At 51.6% G+C, this 19,693-nt stretch overlaps 1 protein-coding gene across 1 annotated transcript in view; it reads right to left on the bottom strand.

The window, feature by feature from the left end:
- Positions 1-608: 608 nt before the first annotated feature.
- The window catches only part of HUWE1 (HECT, UBA and WWE domain containing E3 ubiquitin protein ligase 1), a gene marked incomplete at its 3' end in the record, with an annotated part of 93,124 nt that continues 74,039 nt past the window's right edge, over positions 609-19,693 (bottom strand). The window contains 24 exon segments of the mRNA XM_036740106.1: positions 609-654; positions 1,145-1,287; positions 1,392-1,481; positions 1,855-2,033; positions 4,123-4,351; positions 6,319-6,487; positions 6,579-6,712; positions 7,249-7,347; positions 8,013-8,088; positions 8,520-8,668; positions 8,999-9,171; positions 9,743-9,925; positions 11,441-11,652; positions 12,450-12,667; positions 13,942-14,008; positions 14,624-14,769; positions 15,202-15,369; positions 16,313-16,508; positions 16,938-17,296; positions 17,501-17,663; positions 18,245-18,421; positions 18,836-18,917; positions 19,111-19,238; positions 19,390-19,542. Of these exon segments, the coding sequence (XP_036596001.1) occupies positions 609-654; positions 1,145-1,287; positions 1,392-1,481; positions 1,855-2,033; positions 4,123-4,351; positions 6,319-6,487; positions 6,579-6,712; positions 7,249-7,347; positions 8,013-8,088; positions 8,520-8,668; positions 8,999-9,171; positions 9,743-9,925; positions 11,441-11,652; positions 12,450-12,667; positions 13,942-14,008; positions 14,624-14,769; positions 15,202-15,369; positions 16,313-16,508; positions 16,938-17,296; positions 17,501-17,663; positions 18,245-18,421; positions 18,836-18,917; positions 19,111-19,238; positions 19,390-19,542 (3,739 nt within the window).

Below are 19,693 nucleotides of genomic sequence, written 5' to 3'. Positions count from 1 at the left end.
TTTCCTAAATTCTAAAATGGGGATAACAATAGGGTTGCTGGGAGTAAGCGCTTAGCTGGTATCTGGAATGCAGGAGGTACTCTACAAATGTTGTCACTGTTATCATCATTAACCACCCCCTCCAACCCCCTACCTCCCGTTAAAGTGAGCAGGTGGCAAAGGAACAAGTGCCAGCAGAGGCCTGGAAGCCCTAAGCCCCTTCCCACCTAGATGTGGCCGCCCTGGCACACAGGCCCCCAGACGAAGCCTCTGGGAGGCTCCTTGGCAGCTTCCGTCATGGACTTCTGATGACAAAAGCCAGGCTAAGTAGGCTGTGGCAGAAGGCGGCCTGTAGTGCTAGCCTCGTGCCCAGAGAGGCTGGATGTGGGTAGTACCTCTGAATGGGTGGTGAGAGTGGAGCCCCGTGGGAAAGACAGTAGACTGTATAGTTATCTCCAAGATCGGGTGTGACCCTAAAACTATACAATCTACTACCTCATCCCGCGGAGCACAGCGATTCTTCCTGGAGATTCCGCCCACCTAGAGCCAGTTACTCAGAACAGAGAGAAGGGCGTTACAAAGCCGACAGAGCGACAACGTGGAAGCCAAGGGCAGGAGGGGCCAATTACCTGTGACATTCTGCTGGGCCGAAGTATCTGTTTTGGAAGTGGTTTCCTGTGGAGGGAAGCAAAAGAGCACCCTGGGATTACTGAGGGAGAGACCTAGTTCTGCCAGGAGTGACCTGACACACCAGGAGTTCCCCAAGGCACTGCTTTCTGCCTCAGCCTGATCTCTGAGGTAGAGCCTGAGGATGGCTGCTGGGCAACCAGCCGGGCTTCTACAGACTCTACTCTAGACAGCAGAGTGCCCCTTAAGAGGTATATGCATCACCAACAAAAGGGAGGTTGACATCGGCACTTAAGCCGTTGGGCCACATCCACTGCACTCACCGTCACCAGGGGCCAATGAACTGAAGGCTGGCCCCCTTGCCACCTCCACTGGCGAGTTGGGGCTGTGGTCCCGAAGTGTGGTTGTGAGATTGTGGGCGAAGTCCCTCCCTCCTTGGGACCTTGTTCCTCATGGCTAGTCTGTCTGTCTCCGTCTCCTTCCTGTGTCTCCCTCCCCTCCCTCCAGGTTCAAGCCAGCTCTGACCACACCTACTGACCTGTGTGCTCTGCTCCTTATTCTCCTTCTCTTCTTTCCCCTTGGACTCTCCGTCGGCCAGCTGCTGTCTCCGTTTTTCTCGCCTCTCCTCCAGCTCCTCGTCCCTAAGGGCTTCCAGGTGATTTAGGACAGGCACTTTCACCACTGCGGACAGGAGATGGCCAGCAGAACAAGGCCACGGGCCAGGTTAGATATGAGGTGGCTAGCCCAAGGGAAGTGAGAGCCCAGTGTCCCAGGCCCCAACTCACCAGACACACAGTCATGCATGCTCTCGGCATCAAGCACTTTGCATTCCTCTGTCCAGCGGGTCAGGGCTGTGGGGATGCTCGAGAGAGTCCCTGCGGCAGGAAGCAAGGGAGGGATTGGTACCTGCTGCAGGTGTCACCCCCACTGTCAACCCCCTCCACCCGCCTAGCTCTCAGGTTCAGCAGCCACTGTTACCCCAAGTAGGTACTGGGGTGAATGAAGGCAAGCTAAACCATGAGAAAGAAGAACTGAGGGGCAATTGCCCTCATTTTATAGTTGAATGGTAGTGATGCACCCAAGGCCTTCCACGCTGTAAGCAATGGTAGAGCTGGGATTTGGACCCAAGGGCTCCTTCCAATGCACTGCCCCAGGCTCAAGGCTTCCCTGGGAGTTCACTGTGCCCCAGGGATCTGTGCACGCCCTCCCAGGGCTGTTGCTCCCTGCTCTCTTCCGGAGCCAACTCACCTGCCTGGCTGCTAGCCGTGCTCTGGTCATGGAAGAAGTCATCAAGCAGCTCATCATCAGAGCGGGCAATGATGTGCACATCGTCATTGCCAACCAGCAAGCGAGCCCGGCCGCGACTCTGGAGGGGCAGGCTGCTACTCAGCTGAAGGATATCGGCCGCGGCAGAAGGACCCAGCAATCTGCACCGAAGGAGAGGAAGGTAACATGGTGTCCCCGGTGAAACCTATGCATGAGGCCCATGGGGAGGAAAGGCCAAGTGCCTTGACCTGGCACTCAAGGCCTGCTCTTCCTGTGCCCCCCCCCCCCCCCGGCTGCCCCTTGCCCCAAGCTTCTTTCCATTTCTGGTTCCACCTCTGGCAAGTGTTGGGAGCCACATCCAGCCACATGGCCTCCTGCTTGTGCTCAGACCCTCCCAGTCTGCACCAATGGGTTTTGGAATCATGACATCAAGGGACTGAAGGGATTCAGAGAAATCCTCCAGAAATCACTGTTATCATACAGGCCGACAGCAAGGCCAGGAGTGCTCCACTCACTAGGCTACAGTTAAGCAGAATGCACTCTGCTTCCCTGCCCCCAGCACAGCCCTTCAGGTATCCAAGCCACAAACATCAAATGTTTCTCTGGACGAAACAACCTGATTTCTCATAAAGCAAGATTTGGATGACATGGCTTTCCAGGCCTCCTCTTATGCTGGGTAATAGCCCAAGGCTCCCAAATGGGATCTCACTGGGGCAGAGAACACGGCCTTTCTTCATGGAGCCCATGAAGTCACATGGCCAGAAAAGCCTGTAAAAGCAGCTTCAACCAATTTTTTTCCACACCAAGAGGTTTTCAGCATCCTTCCCTTCCTGATATGGTGCGTCCTTGTTGGCCATGAACACCCATCCCTGACTCATTAAAGAAAAATAGGTGAGCAGAATCCACTAGAAGCAATATTACACAGAAAACACACACAGCAAAAAAGCAGAGAAAAACATTCAAGGGATCAGGTCAAACAGCAGGATGAAAATAAACCTCCCCATCAGCAGCATCCCGCTACCCTGCTAACAAGCTGCAGGAAGAAAAGGACAGACTCCACTTGAGCTCATGCCTGGATAGCTTGTCCTGCAGAAGGACAACTGTCATATGTCCTATGCCCGCAGCAGCCTGCCTAGGTTCAGTGGATTTTCCTCCTTTTGAGGCCTTTGTTGGGTCCCAGACAACCTTGCAGAACCCCCAGCACGTCAGACAACCTGCCATCCTCAACTGTGCCTTCTGGATTGGCTTCTGTCAAACCCTCTCTCGATGTGCAGGCAGCTTCCTGCCATGGCCATGCCAGGGCCTGGCAAATTGAATCTACTGAAAGCTGAATGGGTCCTCTGTGCTGTCACGTACATCACCTCATCACCAACAGTGCTGAGCAGGGGAGATTCCTGGGACACTCCACTGGAGATATTCCTCTCTCCAGGCTAACAGAGTCACTTAAGCAGCTTACCTGTTAAACCCCTAGAGATAGCTAGGTGCTGAAGTAGATAGTGCTGGGCCTGGAGCCAGGAAGACCTGAGTTCCAATCTGACCCCATTTACTTCCTAGTTGTATGATCCCTGGCAAGTCACATGACCCTGTTTGTCTCAGCTGCCCCAGCTGTCAAATGGCAAACCACTCCAGTGTCTTTGCCAAGAAAACCCCAAATAGGCCCACAGAGTCACACATGACTGAAATGACTCAACAACAACAAATAGCCTCTATCTCCCTAAAGCACGAGCATCTGTTTGATGCCCTGCTGAAAACAGGGAACTTTCATCAATCTAATTAATGTGCCAAGAAAGAGGCAATGGCAACTCTGGCCAGCCTGGATGCTGCCAGCCCATGTTCTTTGGGCTCACAGAACAGACAGCGGGGGGTAGCCAGAAACAGACTAAAATTCCAGTGCACCAACTTTTCTCTGGCCTCCCTCCCTTGTGCCCCCAGCCCTGGCCTGGCAGTGTGGCAAAGTGGAGGCAAGAGGGGCTGGCTTCAACACCAGGAAGCCATGGGTTCAAATGCTGCCTTTGACACAGTGGCCATGGGAACCTGACTGGGTCACCTCTAGGCCACCCAGGGAGACACTAAGTTACAGAGAAGGCACAGACTTGAACTGGTGTGTGCATGTGTTTCCCAGCTTGGGAGGGTCCCTTTAGCAATGAAATACCAGGCTGAGCCCCTCCCCCTCTGCACTCAGCAGAGGAACCTTGTACCTTGAGCAGGCATGGCTTGGAGGGAAGAACAGAGACTTCTGGGTCAACTCACCTCTGCAGTATGAGGGGAGGGTTGGGCTGCCGATTGCCAGGGTAGTGCACGTGGATCGTGTGCCCTGTGTTGGCTGTCAGCTGCCTCAGCGTCCTCTGGCTGCGGCCCATGCCCTGGGTGAGGCGGGTGGTGGAAGAACCGCTGCCCAGGGTGAGAGAGCTGTGGTCTGCGTGCCGTACCATTAATGGGTGGGTAGTGGGGATGTTCCCTGGGGATGGAGGGATATCTGCTGTAAAGAAAATACATGAGGTGTTAGGGCAGACAGGGCACATTCTTGGGCCAGTTAACCCAGAGGCTGTACTAGAAGGGCTGGGGCCCTGGCAGGCTAAGTATCTGCTGGAGTCACCGTCAGAGCCTGCCAAAATCTACAGATAAGGGGAAGTGAGGGGGGATGAGGAAGAGGTGAAACAGCCCAAGGTCTTGCTGACTTGGGGGCAGACATGAGGGAAACAAATGGGTGCAAGCCTGCCACAATGCTGCCCCCCCCCAAACTCCTTTCCAGCCCACCCACCATTGGCTAGGGCCTGCCCAAGCCTGCTGCCTTGTCTTCCCCAGATCGCCTCTCTTCCTGCATTCAATCGATAGGATGCCCCCCAACTCCCCTGCAGCTGCTGGCCTCACCCTACACTCAGGACCCCATTCACTCTTTCTCCTTTCTTCTAAGCCTTTGCTGTCTGGCTGCCTGACTCCTCATCCCACTGTAACACCTCTCCTGAAAGTCACCAAGGAACTTTCCAGTGCCAAAATCAGGGGGGGTGGGAAAGGCATTCCTTCCACTCTCACTCTTCTTGACTTCTGTGCAGCACCCAACACAGTTGGCACCTTCTTGGCCTGGATCCTCTCCTGGCCCACCTGGCTAACTGCCCCCAAAATGGCTCCTCATGGTGGCTGTTCCTTAGGGCTCTTAGGCCACAACTCTCCTGTCTAACTTGCTGCTGGGGATCTCATGAGCACCCACAGGTTTAAGTATTGTTTCTCCATAGATAACATGCAGAGCTCTAGAGACTCTGCCCCAGTCTCACTCCTGAGCTTCAGGCTCCACTGCCAAGTGCAGACCGGGTACTTCCCAAACTGGATGTTCCCGTGACATCAACAACTCATCTTTTTCATTAAAGGCACCAAATTCTGAAACTGCACCTCCCGTTTTCCTAGGTTAGAAACCTTAGCTTGAGACTCTTCCTTCTTCTTTCCCCTGCTCATTCAGCCAATTCTGATTCCAAAGCACCTTTCCCAGAGATCCAAGCCTGCAGGCCTCTCGCTCTGACTGTGCTTGCCCATGTTGCGGCCAGCTCCCTTCCTTCCAGCACACATCTCACCATGTTGCTCTCACCCAATTCTGAGTCTATGGGGCCTACTGCCTTTAGCATATAACGAAGAGCAGATGCCTCCTCCTAAGCTACGCTGTAACAAACCACTTGTGATTTACTCTCAGTCCGGCCTTGCACCTAGGGCCTCTGTAAGCCTCCTCTAGACAGCCTGGTTGTCTCCCCTTAGAATGGCAGCTCCTTATAAGAGGTTGCTTCATTTCTTGTCTTTGTAGCCCTAGACCTATTTCTTGGCCCAGCCCATAGAAGGCTCAAAAGAAAATTCAATGATTAGGATGTTTCTAACCACCTAAACTTTTGCACCACACAATTCTTTTTATGCACCCTAGGAAGAGGCCTAACCCTTTCCTTGTCACATTTTGGGGTGTGTGTGTGTGTGTGTGTGTGGTGGTGTTCAAGGTTGCCCTAACGCCCACTTGGGTGTGCAATTGGACTTAACTTTTAAGTCTGCTGAGTAAGACCTAGTACATAGGAGAAGGGTGGCACATTCCTCATAGAGGCACCACACCTCTTCTGGGGCTTGGCCTCTCAATGTCTGCTTAACCACAAAGGGCACAGTCACATGGGCACAGAGGTCTAGCTTTGAAGAGGCTTTCTCTCTCAAAACCAAGGTGTCTTGGTTACAAAAGTTGGCTTTCTCATCAAATTCTGCAATGCCCAAGCTTCCCAAGGAAGAGAAAACAGAGGTGTGCTCACCAACCCCCACCATAGTGTTCTTGGGGACACTGAGGTGGACACCAATCGTGCAGTTAGCCCACCCATGGCCTCAGGCAAACAGCACTTCCAAGTGGGAGTGATCCCCTTCAAACAAAGGAAGGACACAGGATGGGGAAAAGCTGTCGACCTCCGGGAGTGGTAGGGTAGGTCTTACTGGCACTGGAGAACATGTTGTCAAATTCAATGATGAGGTCATCCTCTCGATCGAAGCGCTCAAAGCGGACCAAGGGGGATGCGTTCATGTCGGGGTAATCCTCATCCAACTCCATCTCTGAGCCGTCATCATCATCATCCTCATCTCCCTCTTCACCTTCCTCGTCATCCTAAGGGAGGAGACATGTGTTGCTGCAGTGAGTAGGACCCTCAGAGCGGAGAGGGAAGGTGATGGCCAGGATGCTGCCCCGGGAAACCGACCTGATCATCTTCCTCATCTTCCTCCTCCTCTTCCTCCTCGTCCTGACTCTCATCTTCATCCTCATTGCTGCCGCTGCTGTCCTCCTCCTGGGTGTGCTCCTCCTCATCCTCAGCATCCAAGAGATTCATTGAATCTACAACAAAGAATCACACTAGTGGCTGTGGAGCCAAAGGGGTGGCTGGTGGCAGGGAAGGAGGGATGGGGATAGAGGAGGAATGAAGGCAAGTCCCGGAGGCCTCCAGCTGGCCTAGGCTTCCTGAAAGCCCCAAGAGGCCCCTATCCTGAAAACAAGCTGCACAGGTTAGTAGCGATGAGGAGGCTGGGTGGGGGGAGGGGAAAACACTTCTAGAGGCTGGACCCAAAGCTGCCCACCCTTCCTTCTCTTGGCTTTCTCCCCATATCTGTCACAACCACCTTACTGAGAGCTTTTGGAATCAATGGGAATGGGTAGATGGAGGAGGAGAAAACTTCAGGAAAAGTGAGACATGCCAAAGCAGTAAGTTGCCAACTACCCCAGGACACACAGGGCCACCTGCAGATGTATCCGCACATGGCCTGGGAGCCATATGCCGACCGACAGAGACCCCATTACTTCATCCAATTGGCCAGGGTGGAGTGCCAGGCTTGAAAGGGCATGATGGGAGGGTTGATTTGCCTTTGCACTCTCACCTTCACGGTTGGCCTGCAAGGTGGAAGCCTGGCTGAGGTTGGACGGAGCTTCATCCATCAGCACATCCTCTTGTGACTCGTCCTCTCCACTTCTGCCCACTGAAGGTTACAGAGCAGAACCCACCAGGCCACTGAAATCGGAGGAAAGGACTTCCCCTTCTACCTCGGGTCGGCCCAGGCTACCTCCGGCCCCTGAGCCTGGACACACTCTGGTCCCAGAACTTTTCCTTCTTTGTGGCTCAGAGGGCAAATTCCTACCCTCCTCAGCCCATCCTGAAACATAACTGAAGGACAACAAAGGAGTTCTACCCCCTTCCATGATCCTATCACCAGGGGGCAGGGCCACCACCATGTCAAGACTGCTGAGGCCCTGAAGTCAATCTCTCTCTTTCAACCTACAATTCATGCAAAACCCCCAGGAAGAACAAGAACTTTGTATGAGAAGAAATATGTCTGCTTTCCTGATGGTACCACAGGCCAGGCCCTAGGCCCCAACATGCGACTGAGACACGCTTAGGTCGAGCTGAGCAAGCAGGGGCTGAGGAAGGAGCAACATTCTCTCAGTCGTGGGGGTTGGGGAGAGGGCCGAAGAAAAGGGAAGGAGGGGAAAGGGAGAAGAGAGAAAGGAAGGAGGGAAGTGAGAGATGAGAAAGGAGTTAGAGAAGAGGGAAAGGGAAAGGGAGACGGAGGATATGTAAGGGCTGGAGAAGAGAGAGAGAGATCCAGAGGAACAGAAAGACTTTGCTTAGTTCTACAGTGCTTACCGAGAATTGTGCTGTTCCCAGATCCGCCATCTCTCTCAAGCAATTCGTCTATTAGGTCTTCAAGCTCATTCTCCACCTGAGGAAAAACAGGAGGCAGTGATGCAACTGTGGCTCCAGCTCAAGGCAGCCCCATCTCCAACTTCTGCGGGCCAGCCAGCACTGCCTGCTTGGCCCTCCACTTGGGCTCAGCTTCCCTAAAGGCTCAATGAGCTGGGGACAAGAGCATTTGTCACTCCCAAGGTGAAAGCTAAACCCAAACCTACACAGGTTTCTAAAAGGTCCAATGCCCACCAATTTCTGTCTATCTTAGGTCCAAGAAAATCTCAGCCAGCCCAGCTTTGTTGATGCTGGGCTCTTAGGCATCATTAATCCCAACATGCTTTTTCACGCACTGGAAACTGGGGACTTAGAAATGTTGTGACTTGCTAAAGTCACACAGGGACAGAAAGCTGCTATCTCTTTGGCAACCTGGGCAATGCTTATGAGCAGGCCAAGCAGGGGCCATACCTGCATCTCCTGAGTACTGAGCACCTGTGGCTGCCCAGCAATCACTACGGTGTCATTTTCAGTTTCTCCATCCATGATATCACCATCTGCCACCTCTGTCTGAGTGGCATCGTGGTCTTCTTCCTGTACTTCTGTCTCCCCTGTTTCCCCTGAAACAATTAACATATATTTCATGACACTCAGATGAGGAAGGCAGACAAGAAGATGGAAGGAAGACCAGGGAGGGCCATTGCACTCAATGAAGGCAGGGTCCAGCTAAGGGGAAAGCAGCAGCAACGAATTGTAGTCTTCAGCAACAGCAGAGCCACCCTCGGGTAGCTCCTTCTGTGTTTTTGCTAGGGGCTGGACTGAGAAATCCCACCATGCTTAGTGGACTTCTTTGGAAAACACTACTATCCACATGACTCAGAAAGTCCCTGTGCACATGCCTGTGAGTAGGCCATCTGCCTCCCCAGCCCAACTCCCCTGCTCTCCCCTACCTGGGTCCTGCGTGTTGCTGTTGGCATCTTGAGATGCTCCTTGAGCATCCTGTTCAGATTTGCTTTTTCCGGAAGCACTCTTGCTGCCAAAGAGGCTGCTAGGTTGGTTCACAATCCGTGACAGTGTCTCCAAAGGCTTCAGGGCAGCATTGACAGTGTTGGCCATGTTGGGACTGACATACAGGGAGAGAGAAAGATGAAGTGAGCACAGGGGATCCTGCAAAGCTCTGAGTGGAGTCACCATCTGTACGTATCATGAGCATGCTGTGCTGGAGCCAAGAAAATCCCTAGGGCAAAGGAGGGGTCACTGGACAAATTAGAGCCTTTTCTAGGTGCTTCCCCCCTCAATTCCTTGATCACCAAATTTGAACAGAAATGGGTTTCCTCAGCAATCCTATGTATGGTGTTTGATCAATTTAAGCATATGGTTCTAAAAACGACATACATCATGGGCCTCTTCAGTGACCCAACACTGGGGCTCCGGGACAGAGAGAGAAGTCAGCAGTGCCAGCCAGGAGGAAGTCAGCATATCTGAGCTCCTTTGCTGGCAGATGAAACGGGCAGGCCCCCAGTCAATCAGAAGCCTTTCAGGAACCTTCTAGGATGGTCTAGTTGAAGACCTCCATTTCATAGGCAGCCAGGAAGTCAAAAGTGCATATGGAAGGAAGGCAGGAAGAAAGGAAACCACTGGGGCTAAGGTGGTAAAAACCACTCACTCTCCCACCTTGCGTGCTGGGGTCTTACCTAGAGAGGTCCAGGCTGTGAGGCACTCTTGCCAAGTCATTCACAAGACCTTTTTTCAAGAAGAGCCGAATGATGTTGTTCATGCCGTTGTGCTGGGTCTTGGCAGTGGTGCTACTATAGAAGCTGGAGGTGGAGGGGCATGACTCCATGATGGTGCTTATGATGCACATCACTGCTTGGAGCCTGTGGTGGGCGAGAAAGGGCTGCCAGGGCCTCCTCAGGGTTGCTTCCTTGCCCTCCCTCTAATTCCCAAGGCCACACTGGAGCAGCCTAGAAGGGAAGGGCTTTGTTCTTTGGATGCCGAACTTTTCACTCAAGGCATGATGTGGCCTAGTCTCTGGTACTCCCAACACATTGGGAGTTGGGAGCACCCTAGCACTACTGCTTTTACCCTTACATGACAGAGATGTACTTTCTGTCCTCCCATAGGCACTACGGGGCTTCCAACCTAATCATTCCACAAAAACCACTGCTCTCTTAGCTGCCAGATCCAATGGTTTTTTCTCTATCTTCAGATTCCTCGGTGTCCCTGTGGCTCACCCTCTTTTTCTCAATACTCTTATCTCTAGGTTTTCAGGACCGTCTCTGCCCTGATTCTCTTCTTCCCTCTCTGACTGCTCCTGCTCTGGCTCCTTTGCAGGATCTTCCTCCAGATCAAACCCTCACCATAGGGATCCCTGAAGGGTCTATCCTGGGCCCTCCGCTCTTCCCCCTCTACACTAACTTCACTGGGGGACCTCCCCAGCTCCCAGGGATTGAATGACCATCTATTTCTACACTGACGATTCTCAAACCTACCTTTCCCACCCCAACGTCTCTGGTGACCTCCAATTTTGCCTGTCCAACTGCCTTATAGACGTCTAGCAGATATGCTAAATGCCATATGTCCAAAGCAGAACTCATAATCTCTCCCCTTAAACTAACTCCCGCCCCTCCCCTTGCTGGGCTCATAACCTAGAAGTCATCTTGGACTCTTTCACCCCCTGCATCCAACACGGTGCGAAGGCCTATTTCACCTTTGCAGCATCTATACAAATCTCCCCCTTCTCTATCCCACTGCTTGTCACATCTGGTACATGCCCTCATCCCCTCCACCTAGATGACTGCAGAGCCTATGGTAGCTCTGCCTGCCCCCAGTCCATCCTCCATTTAGTTGCCGAAGTAATCTTTCACGTCACCCCAGCCCCTACTCCAGGGGCTCCTTAACTGCCTCGAGGATGCAATAGAAAACACCCGGTTTGGCATCTAAAGCCCTACCTTTCTAGTCTTCTTATATTACACATCACTCCCTGACACCTCCTCTTTGATCCAGTGACGCTGGCCTCCTGGCTATTTCATGAACAAGACCCTCCATCTGGACATTCTCTCTGGCTCTCATGTTTTCCCTCCTTTGCTCTGACTACTGACCCCTCTGGCTTCCTTTCAGTTCCAACTCAAGGTCAACCTATTACAGGAAGCCCTCCCTAACTCCTCTCAACTCCTTCCCTCTCTTATCTACCTTCTCTTCATCCTCTCAAGAGCTTGTTTCTAAATATATACATGCTGCTTCCCCTATCAGATTATAAACTCCTTGAGGGGGAGGGATTGTGCCCAGCAGTGAAGATACAGAGAAGCAAGTGCCTGGCACACAATAGGTGCTTAATGAACACTTACTGACTGAAGGGCAAGACAGGGCATTTGGGGGCCTTGACTGGTTACCTGGCATGTTTCTCTGTGCTCTCAGCCATTGCCAATGCTCGACTCAGAGCAGCCTTGACTTCATTCACCAGGGCCACCTGGGCATCTGTGCCACTGCCCGCTGCAGCCAGGCTGGCAAGAAAGAGACGGGCTAGTGCCGGGGTGTCTTTGTCCTCAGCATTCTGGGTATGTGGGAGAAGGTGGTCCAGGACAAACGCCAGCACACTGCAGTCCTATAAAAATAAGCCATGATCTCTGATTATAAGACCATCTGGCAATGGCTCCCTCAACCTTAGTGCCAAGAAAAATAGGCTCCAATTCTGCTATCCTAAGCCCTTCCCCAAGGTGGGCACTCACTTCTTGAGGGCCTTATAGTATTCCCTAGGAGATGAGGAAATCATATCAATCACATTCCCTGTAGAGGAAATGTCTTGGCCAAGACCAAATGGAAAGTGCACGGAAGGAGTGGGAATGGAGGCCAAGTCAGGACCTCCTCCTGCTACAATGTCCTGTCACAGCCCACCAAAAAAAAGGTGAGGCTCAAAGCAAGACAGTGGTGCCTCTACAGGAGTTATGCAACTCAGTCTACCCAAACACTTATCAGTCCCTGACCCGGACTGGCCAAAGGAAACCTCGCCTGCTGGGGTTGTGGCTTGAGCCCAGTACCAGAAAACAAGTGAGAAAGAGCCGTATGGGACAAGATGTGACCAATATCCCAATGGCTAAGATGGAGAAACAGACCCAGAGAGGAGTCATTAACACATCACCTTACAAACCAGGAAAACCTGGACCTCCAATCTCTTAGCACAGACAACTTCCTATGACATCCAACTGACTCCTTTTCCATGCTCAGTTTTTTTGAGGCAAGTAGGCTCCAAAGTAGGAAAAGACTGAGATTCCGGGGTTAGGGATTGTCAAGAGTGGACCAGCACTACAATTGGTGTGAAATCTCTGGTTTGTTCATTCTTCCCATCCCATCCCCCCTGGTGCCCTACGAAGGGGTGATTGACATGCTTAAGACTGGAAATACCTCTTTGATAAGCTCCGACTGGCCCACAGCATAGTTGTAGTTGGCAATTAGAGTGGCAATACCAACATAGGACCTCACCAACTCAGCAAGCAGCCTTAGGATAGTGGAGGTTGGCATTAAAGGCTTGCTGCCTTTGGCTTTCTGTTTGCCTTCTTCAGAGACTCTTTCCCCTTCCTTGTCTTTCTTCCCTTCCCGAGATTCCTCTGGAGTAGAAGCTGCTGAGACAGAGAGAGGGGAACCAAATTAACATCCCTACCCTTGCCCTCCAGACACCCAATGCCAACAGTGAATGCCAACAGAAGATCCAGTTGCAATGGGAGTGACAAGGTAAATTAGTCCCCAGTAGTACGGGTAAAAGCTGGGAAGCCTAAAGTGGTGAAGTCTTTAGTACATAAAGACCCAAATTCCTCTTTTAAACTCCCCTCTTCTGTCAAGGGCACCACAATCCTCCCAGTCACACCAATTCACAACCTTGGCATGATCCCCAGCGCTGACCTTCCCCCTTGAGAGCCAACCCAAATCTTGTGGTTCAAATACTCCTTGTAAATGTCCCCTTCTCAGCACTCCAACTCCCACTGCTCTCCTGTCCTCCTGCTACAATGGCCGGCTGGTTGGTATCTCTGCCTCAAGCCTCTCACCCACTCTGCTGTCAAAGATGCACACTGAACCACTTCCTTTCCCTACACAGTGGCTCACAACTACTAAGGGCAAACATCAACTTAGGTTGGATTTCAAGCCCTTCTTAGGTCCCAACTGGCTGCCTTTCCAACCCCATTAACCTTCCTTTCTTTTTCTGGCTCTGCAGTTCTTCATATGCTAACCCTAACTGCCCTCTCAGTGTTGGGTTCCAGCAAGTTTCCTCCTCAGGACTGTCTTCTTCCTTCAAACCCGAGCTGTTCACTCCCTTGCCATCCTACCCCCGCCCTCCACCACTACCACACTTTCTTGTATCAATTCTGAATGTACTTTATGTCTACATGTTCTCTGCCCTGTTAGAATGGGAGCCAGCTGAGGACAGGAATGCTTCAGTTTTCTCTTTGTACTGAACCTGTCAATTAGTAGGTAGCTTACTAAGCGCTGAGTGACTGGCATGACATAAAACCATCAAGAAAGAGGCTATGCTGCCTGCGAGAAGAGCGCAGAAACTAGCATGCTTCTGGGCAAGAAGACCTCGCGCAAAGCACCAGGTGTGCAAGCCTTGGCAGTGACTGGAACAGGGATGGACCTGATGTGTGCTCCTGTCTCTGACTGTGCGCTGGGCCTCAGGCTGCAGTGAGCTTAACTTCCCAGTGGCCTATGGCAATGCCACCATAGAGCACTGGGTTTTTGGATCATGCAGATCAGGAAGTCATTCTTTTTCTAGAGGAGAGCGACTGCAGCTCAGCCGGGGACAAGCTAAGTGAGGAGACCTGGCCAGAGGTGCCCCACCACCACCCTAGGCCAGCATGGCAGGACAGGCAAAGACTCAAGAAAGAGCTGGGTCAGTTGTTACCTCCTCCTTGCAGTGTCCCTGACTGAGGTGTCTCAGCGGATGCACCATCGGTGGCAAAGACTTGAGCCTGCACGCAGGGGAAATGAGAAGAACACAAAGCCATGATTTCAATATTGTGTTTCCCTCTAGACAGGGGAATGACCTCATGTTTCTCCCAGGAAAGGATCCCCATTAATGTCTGGAGGAGTTGGGGGTGGGGGCGAAGTGGGAAAAACTGCCTTCCTCCATACCTAGCACCTCTGTCCTCTCACTGCCACCATAGGGATTATGGGGAGAGCACAAGAGATTTGGGTTTGAATCCCACCTTAGAGCAGGAGTGGGACCCTAGAGCCATGCATTTTATGACTGATGCATAAATGCTCTAATCTGCCAAAGAGGGCTAATACCAGGATGTCATGAGTGAGGAAAGCACTAGAGGAGTCAGCCCTTTATTTCCAAGGGCCAGGCTGAGCTCCAGTTAGGACACGTGCCCCCTTTGCACTACCCTCCACAATTTGAGCAGCTGAATGAAAAGAAAATCCTTTTCACAGCTGAAGACAGCCACTCCAGTAGGGTACAAGTGATGACAAGGAAAAAGAACTCTCTAGCTACAATCATTCAACGTGACCAAATTTCTTTAGAGTATCATTCTTAAGGATAAGAGGAGGGTGCCCACTCCAGCTACCAGACACAACCAACTTACGTTAATGGCGAAGCCAGTCTGAGCATCAAAGTCGCTGCCCTGGCGTGTCAGAGATCGATACTGCTGGTATACTTCATCCCCCATGTCTTGTAGGATCTGGCTAACCTCCTGAGTCATCACCCCAGGTTTGGGGTCGGATTTTTCTGCTACAAGAAGGCCCCCCCAATAAATGCACAACTTTAGTGTCAAGCTGCTCTGGGGCCAGCTAAAGCTCTAAGTTAGGCCTGCTTGACTGCTCTGTCCAAGATACAGTTGCCAGGCCCATGGCATGATCACAGCAGTCATGTAGTCAAACACACCAAAATATTTCAATTGTACATTAGGGTCTTCTTGATCACAGCTCTCACCCAACATAACATGTCTCCTGTATTGTAAACAGCATTTTTGTGGGCTTGGAAGTCAGCTATGTAGGCCAGAAATTGAATGTGTCTGCATAACTAGGGGATATTTAAGGCTCCTTGGGAACCATAGGTTTGAGACAATCTAATCCATATCCTTCTAGTGCCCCATGGCACCCATCCATGGAGGGGCTTCCTCAGTCACATGCAATCTGTTCCATCCTTCATCAAACCACATACCTTCCTCTGGAGCATGGTAGGCAGCCAAGGCATTAAGCATGTCATAAATCACCTCCTTGATGGTATCCGGAATGAGAGGCAGAGAAGAGGGCTTGACTGGGGTTGTCTTCACCAACTGCACAGCATTGGGACCTTTGATTCTCAAATTCTCAAATTCATCATCTGATGCTGAGCCAAAGTGGGAGGGAGGGACGACATAAAAGTGAAGGTTTCTTGGTCAGCAATGATGACAACCCTCTACCCCGAAGAAATGGGGGAGAGCTGCAGCCTTCCTATGAAACTGGAAATTCTCAGAGCGTTTGATAGCATTTAAGAAGGACGGGAAATGAGAATGAGTTGGACCTCGAATTCCCTAAAGAAATCCCCACCAGTGCCCCTCTGGGCCTAAACTGCAAAGCCAAGGGAAGGGGGCACAGGATGCAAGGCTAGGTCCTCTCTCTTTCCAGCTCTCTACTTAGATGAAAGCAGGGTTACAGCCAAGGTAGTCCTGAGATGGTGGCGCATTTGCTATGGAGCCCAACCAGACTTAGGCCCAGGGGAGGCAAGTATGGCATGATAGCACAAGTGCTAGTCCAAGGCTCCCACAGCCTTATCTGGGCCACTTTCTTCATGCCACGCTCCAAGGAGCAAGAGAGACATCCCCATTCTGTAGAGAAGTGACGTGCCCAAATTCCCAGAAGTTTAAGTACTAGAAGCCAGGCATTCTAACACTGCAAATGGCTCCATGAATTTCAAGACCAAAGTCTTCCACGAGAAGTACACACTTTCAGGTGTAGACGGGCTGGGCCTCTTCCCACTTGCAAACTTCATTTCTATTTGTTCAGTTTGGCCTACATCATGTCTTCTGTTTGCACTAAGCAGGGATATAACTCAGGGTCCACCTGCTCCAGACTGCCTTCCCAAACTGCCTAATCTTTTGCTGATTCTAACCTGCTTACAGAAGAGCTAACATGGCTTGGGCCACAGCTGCTGTCTAATGAATTCTCCAGCTAAATAAAAAAACTTCAAAGGGAGTATAAGCACGCAAACATGATGCCAAGCACATCAACGTATCAGAATCAGGACATGTCTAAGGCCACTACACCTTCAAAGATATGGTCTTGAGACTCACCGGTCCCCGAGCCTCGAGGGGCTGGAAGAGCAATGCGGATACAGCCATTCGCCACCTCAGTGAAGATGTCTGGATTACGGCACGCGGCTGGCCCAAGGACACGGAGGATATAGTTGATTTCCCGAGAGCCTAGGCTGCCAGATACCACTCCAGATGTGGTGCTTCCTGCCCCACTGGTAGCTGCAGACCGCACAACCTAGAAAATGATGCACTGTCAAAAATACCCTTAGAAAACTAGATATGCTCAGAGTGTCCCCTGGATCATCACAGGGAAGGTGAAAAAGAAGAGCTCAGAAAGTACTCAGGTCACAGTGAGACAAAGCACAACATGATTTCTGGAGGGCTCCCCTGTTGCTCAGGAACTGGGCTAGTCTTGATTCCTGGGTGTGACCTCGGCTCCACCCAATTCCTTCATTTTAAAGATAAGGGGGGTGGGGAGTGGGTGATTATCCCACAAGGAGTCCCTGGCCGGAGACTAATCTGACTGTTCACACTCTATCACATGGTAAGACACAACTGGGGTCCAAGAATATCAAGTTACACTGAGGGGGAAGAGGAAGCAAATGGGGTGCTGAGGGCTCCTACACAACAGGCCAAGGCTTGCAGAGAGGCGCTAGCCACACACCTTTTCCATGGTATGCTGTAGGGTACATGGATCCTCAATGATGTGCCTCAAGAGCAGGGTAACCAGGGGGGTAAATCCATTGAAGCCTGAGCTCTGGGTCAAGTTTAGGATCATTCGAGTGCTCTTCAGCTCAGCAAACATCAGGGCATACTTGTGGTCTCGGGTGAGCCGGAGGCAGAGGCGCAAGGTGGCATGCAGTGTGTCTGGGTCCACTGGGACGCCCAGCATGCTCACGCAGGCCCTGATCAGGACTGTCACCATCTCCTCTGTGAGGCCCTGGATCAGGATCTCTCCCAGCTGGGCCTCCTCAGCAACAAGTTCCTTCTCAAGGGTTGGACTCTCAGGAGCCAAGGAGCATTCTGGGAAAGGGGGACAGAATATTAAAGACTCCTGAAATGGCTCTGACTCCCTGGAACAAAGGTCTAAGCTTTCTGTGGAGACAGAGCAGCCACAAATACTCTAGTCAGGTGGGCAGCTTAATGACAGATGAGTGATAAAGAGCCAGTTAACAAAATGGGGGACTCAAGCTTGACCTATATGGGGAGGCAGCAGGAGGCCCATACCACTGGAGGCTTTCTCCTCACTTGGCTTGCCATCAACTTCTTTGGCTTCATCCAAGGTCTTGTCTAGCTCCTGCTCGTTGCTATCTTTGGGGTTCTTGCTAAGCCGTGGCACTCGCAGGAGTGTCAGCATTACAGGGCGCCGGTTGCCAGTTTCCTCGTTGACCTGGACATTAAGGGGGACATCACACAAGGTGTGACTCCCTCCCCTCATTTTGGAAATGAACAAATCCATCTGCACTTTGGTGGTTCTATACGCCAATCAAGAGGTGGGCAGACTGAGTGCTAATCCCGCTGTGCTTGTGCTTGGGCCAGGTCCTACTTCTCTTAGTCTCAGGCTGGGTGTATGTACTTGTTCTAGTCATGTCACAGGCACGCTGGGAGCATTCAAAGCAAAGGTGGAGTCTCACCATTAAGATGCCCTTCACATGGATACACAGTCAGGATACTGGCAATGCTCCAATGAGGCAAGTGTAAGAATAACAAAGACCACTCTTGGTCCACATGAGGGATATGCCTCTGACTCTAGAAAAGCTGGCCAATCCTTGCCACTCTGCTCTGACCTGGCTCCCAGATCACCGTAAACCACTGGCTTAGAAACACAACAAAAGCCAATTTAGGCCACTGTTTGTACTAAAACCTGTTCAAGCCCATTCTCCCCAAACTCTGTGGCTGACGACAGGTATGTCTGACTTCTGCAAGGCCATGGTGGGGAGGGACCGGCTGAGAGAAAGTGTCTTCACCCACCTGCACCATTGTGGTGAACTGCACGGTGTACCGCCGCCGGCCAGCTGTGAATCGGACACTTGTCTCACCAGCTTTCCAGGCGGCATCAATAGTGCTGTTATTGCTTGCACTGTAGCTACACCAGCGCCCGGACCGGTCATCGAACCAGCGCCAATTGTTGTTGTTAGCCTGGAGGTACTAAAGGGCAAAGCAGCAGGTCACCTACACTTTGCTGGAGGTAGGTGGGCAGTCACCTTTCCCCAGGTCAGGTGTCTAGAAAGGTTTCCTCAGGAAGACCAGGCCCTTCTAAAAGGGGAGAGGAGAAAGCCACAACCAACCAGTATTTTTGGACAAAAGAACTGCTATTTGGGAGGCTGTCAGTTAATGGCAACACCCACTTCAAAAAACTTCAACCCTTTGGAAGAAACCACCCAATTTGCACCTAAAGTTCTCTCTAGCCCTAGGGTAAATATGGTCAAGGTCACCAAATAATGACTTTGCCTAGCTCCTCAACAGGGGGACACAGGATTACCAAAAAGCCAAACTCTCTCTCTCCCTGTACTGGGGACCTTGGCTTCTGTCATGGCCACCATCTTGCCCACCTCTGCCTACCTTGTTCATCTGGGCTCTCCTCTTAGAGGAGATGGCTGTCTTCTCATAGAAGTCAATCAGGAGCAGCACTGGGGTGATCCATCTGAAAAGGGAGGCAGCAAATGGCCTAACGGAACCCTGGAAGGCCACCACCCTCAGGAGACTCTTCATCCCCAACAGAGAGATCACCAAATCAAAGCTCTTCCCAAAACCATGGAAAAAGGGCCCACAGAGTCTCTAAGAAGGTGCTCCCAAGCTAACAAAGCAGACCTTGGCAATTGGCACCAGCCACTCACTTTGGGGTGTGGACCTCCTTCTGCTCCTTGGCAGCTTGAAGGCACGGCTGGACCACTTCCAGAAGTTTGATGAGGACATTGAGGATGCCACTGGATTCAACCACCCGAGCACATGGGAGTTTCAATTCCTGAGTTGACAAAAGAAGGAATGCAATGCTACCCCCTACCCACTGAGGCAGAGAGGAGGGGATCTGATGCACTGGGTCTCAAAAAGGCCCTTATTTCCAAGGTGCCCTTGCTTGGTGACCCTCAGACCTCATATGCAGCACAGAAACTCACCTCAAATAGCAATGTTAACAACAAGATCCTAGTAGCCAAGTTTGAGGCCTGAGGAAGGGTGACCATCTGACTGATCCATTCAGAAACTGTCTTTGTGTCACTGGTTGTCAGGGGAAGAGCTGCTTTGATCAAAACATCAGCGGCTTCCCAGACCTAGAAAGGGGCAAAGACCCAAGAAAGATGTTCATGGAGTTCCATATCCATGGCTACTCTGCATAAAGGCCAGGAAATACCAAAGAGAGTTATGCTGTGAGCTAGTGGCTGCTCAAGACGGTAGACTCTAGGCGTAGGTAACCTCCATTCT

The sequence above is a fragment of the Trichosurus vulpecula genome, chromosome X (assembly GCF_011100635.1).
Source record: "Trichosurus vulpecula isolate mTriVul1 chromosome X, mTriVul1.pri, whole genome shotgun sequence".
Taxonomy (NCBI): domain Eukaryota; kingdom Metazoa; phylum Chordata; class Mammalia; order Diprotodontia; family Phalangeridae; genus Trichosurus; species Trichosurus vulpecula.
The sequence above is the reverse complement of the archived record's forward strand: the minus strand, read 5'-3'. Positions and strand labels throughout refer to the sequence as shown.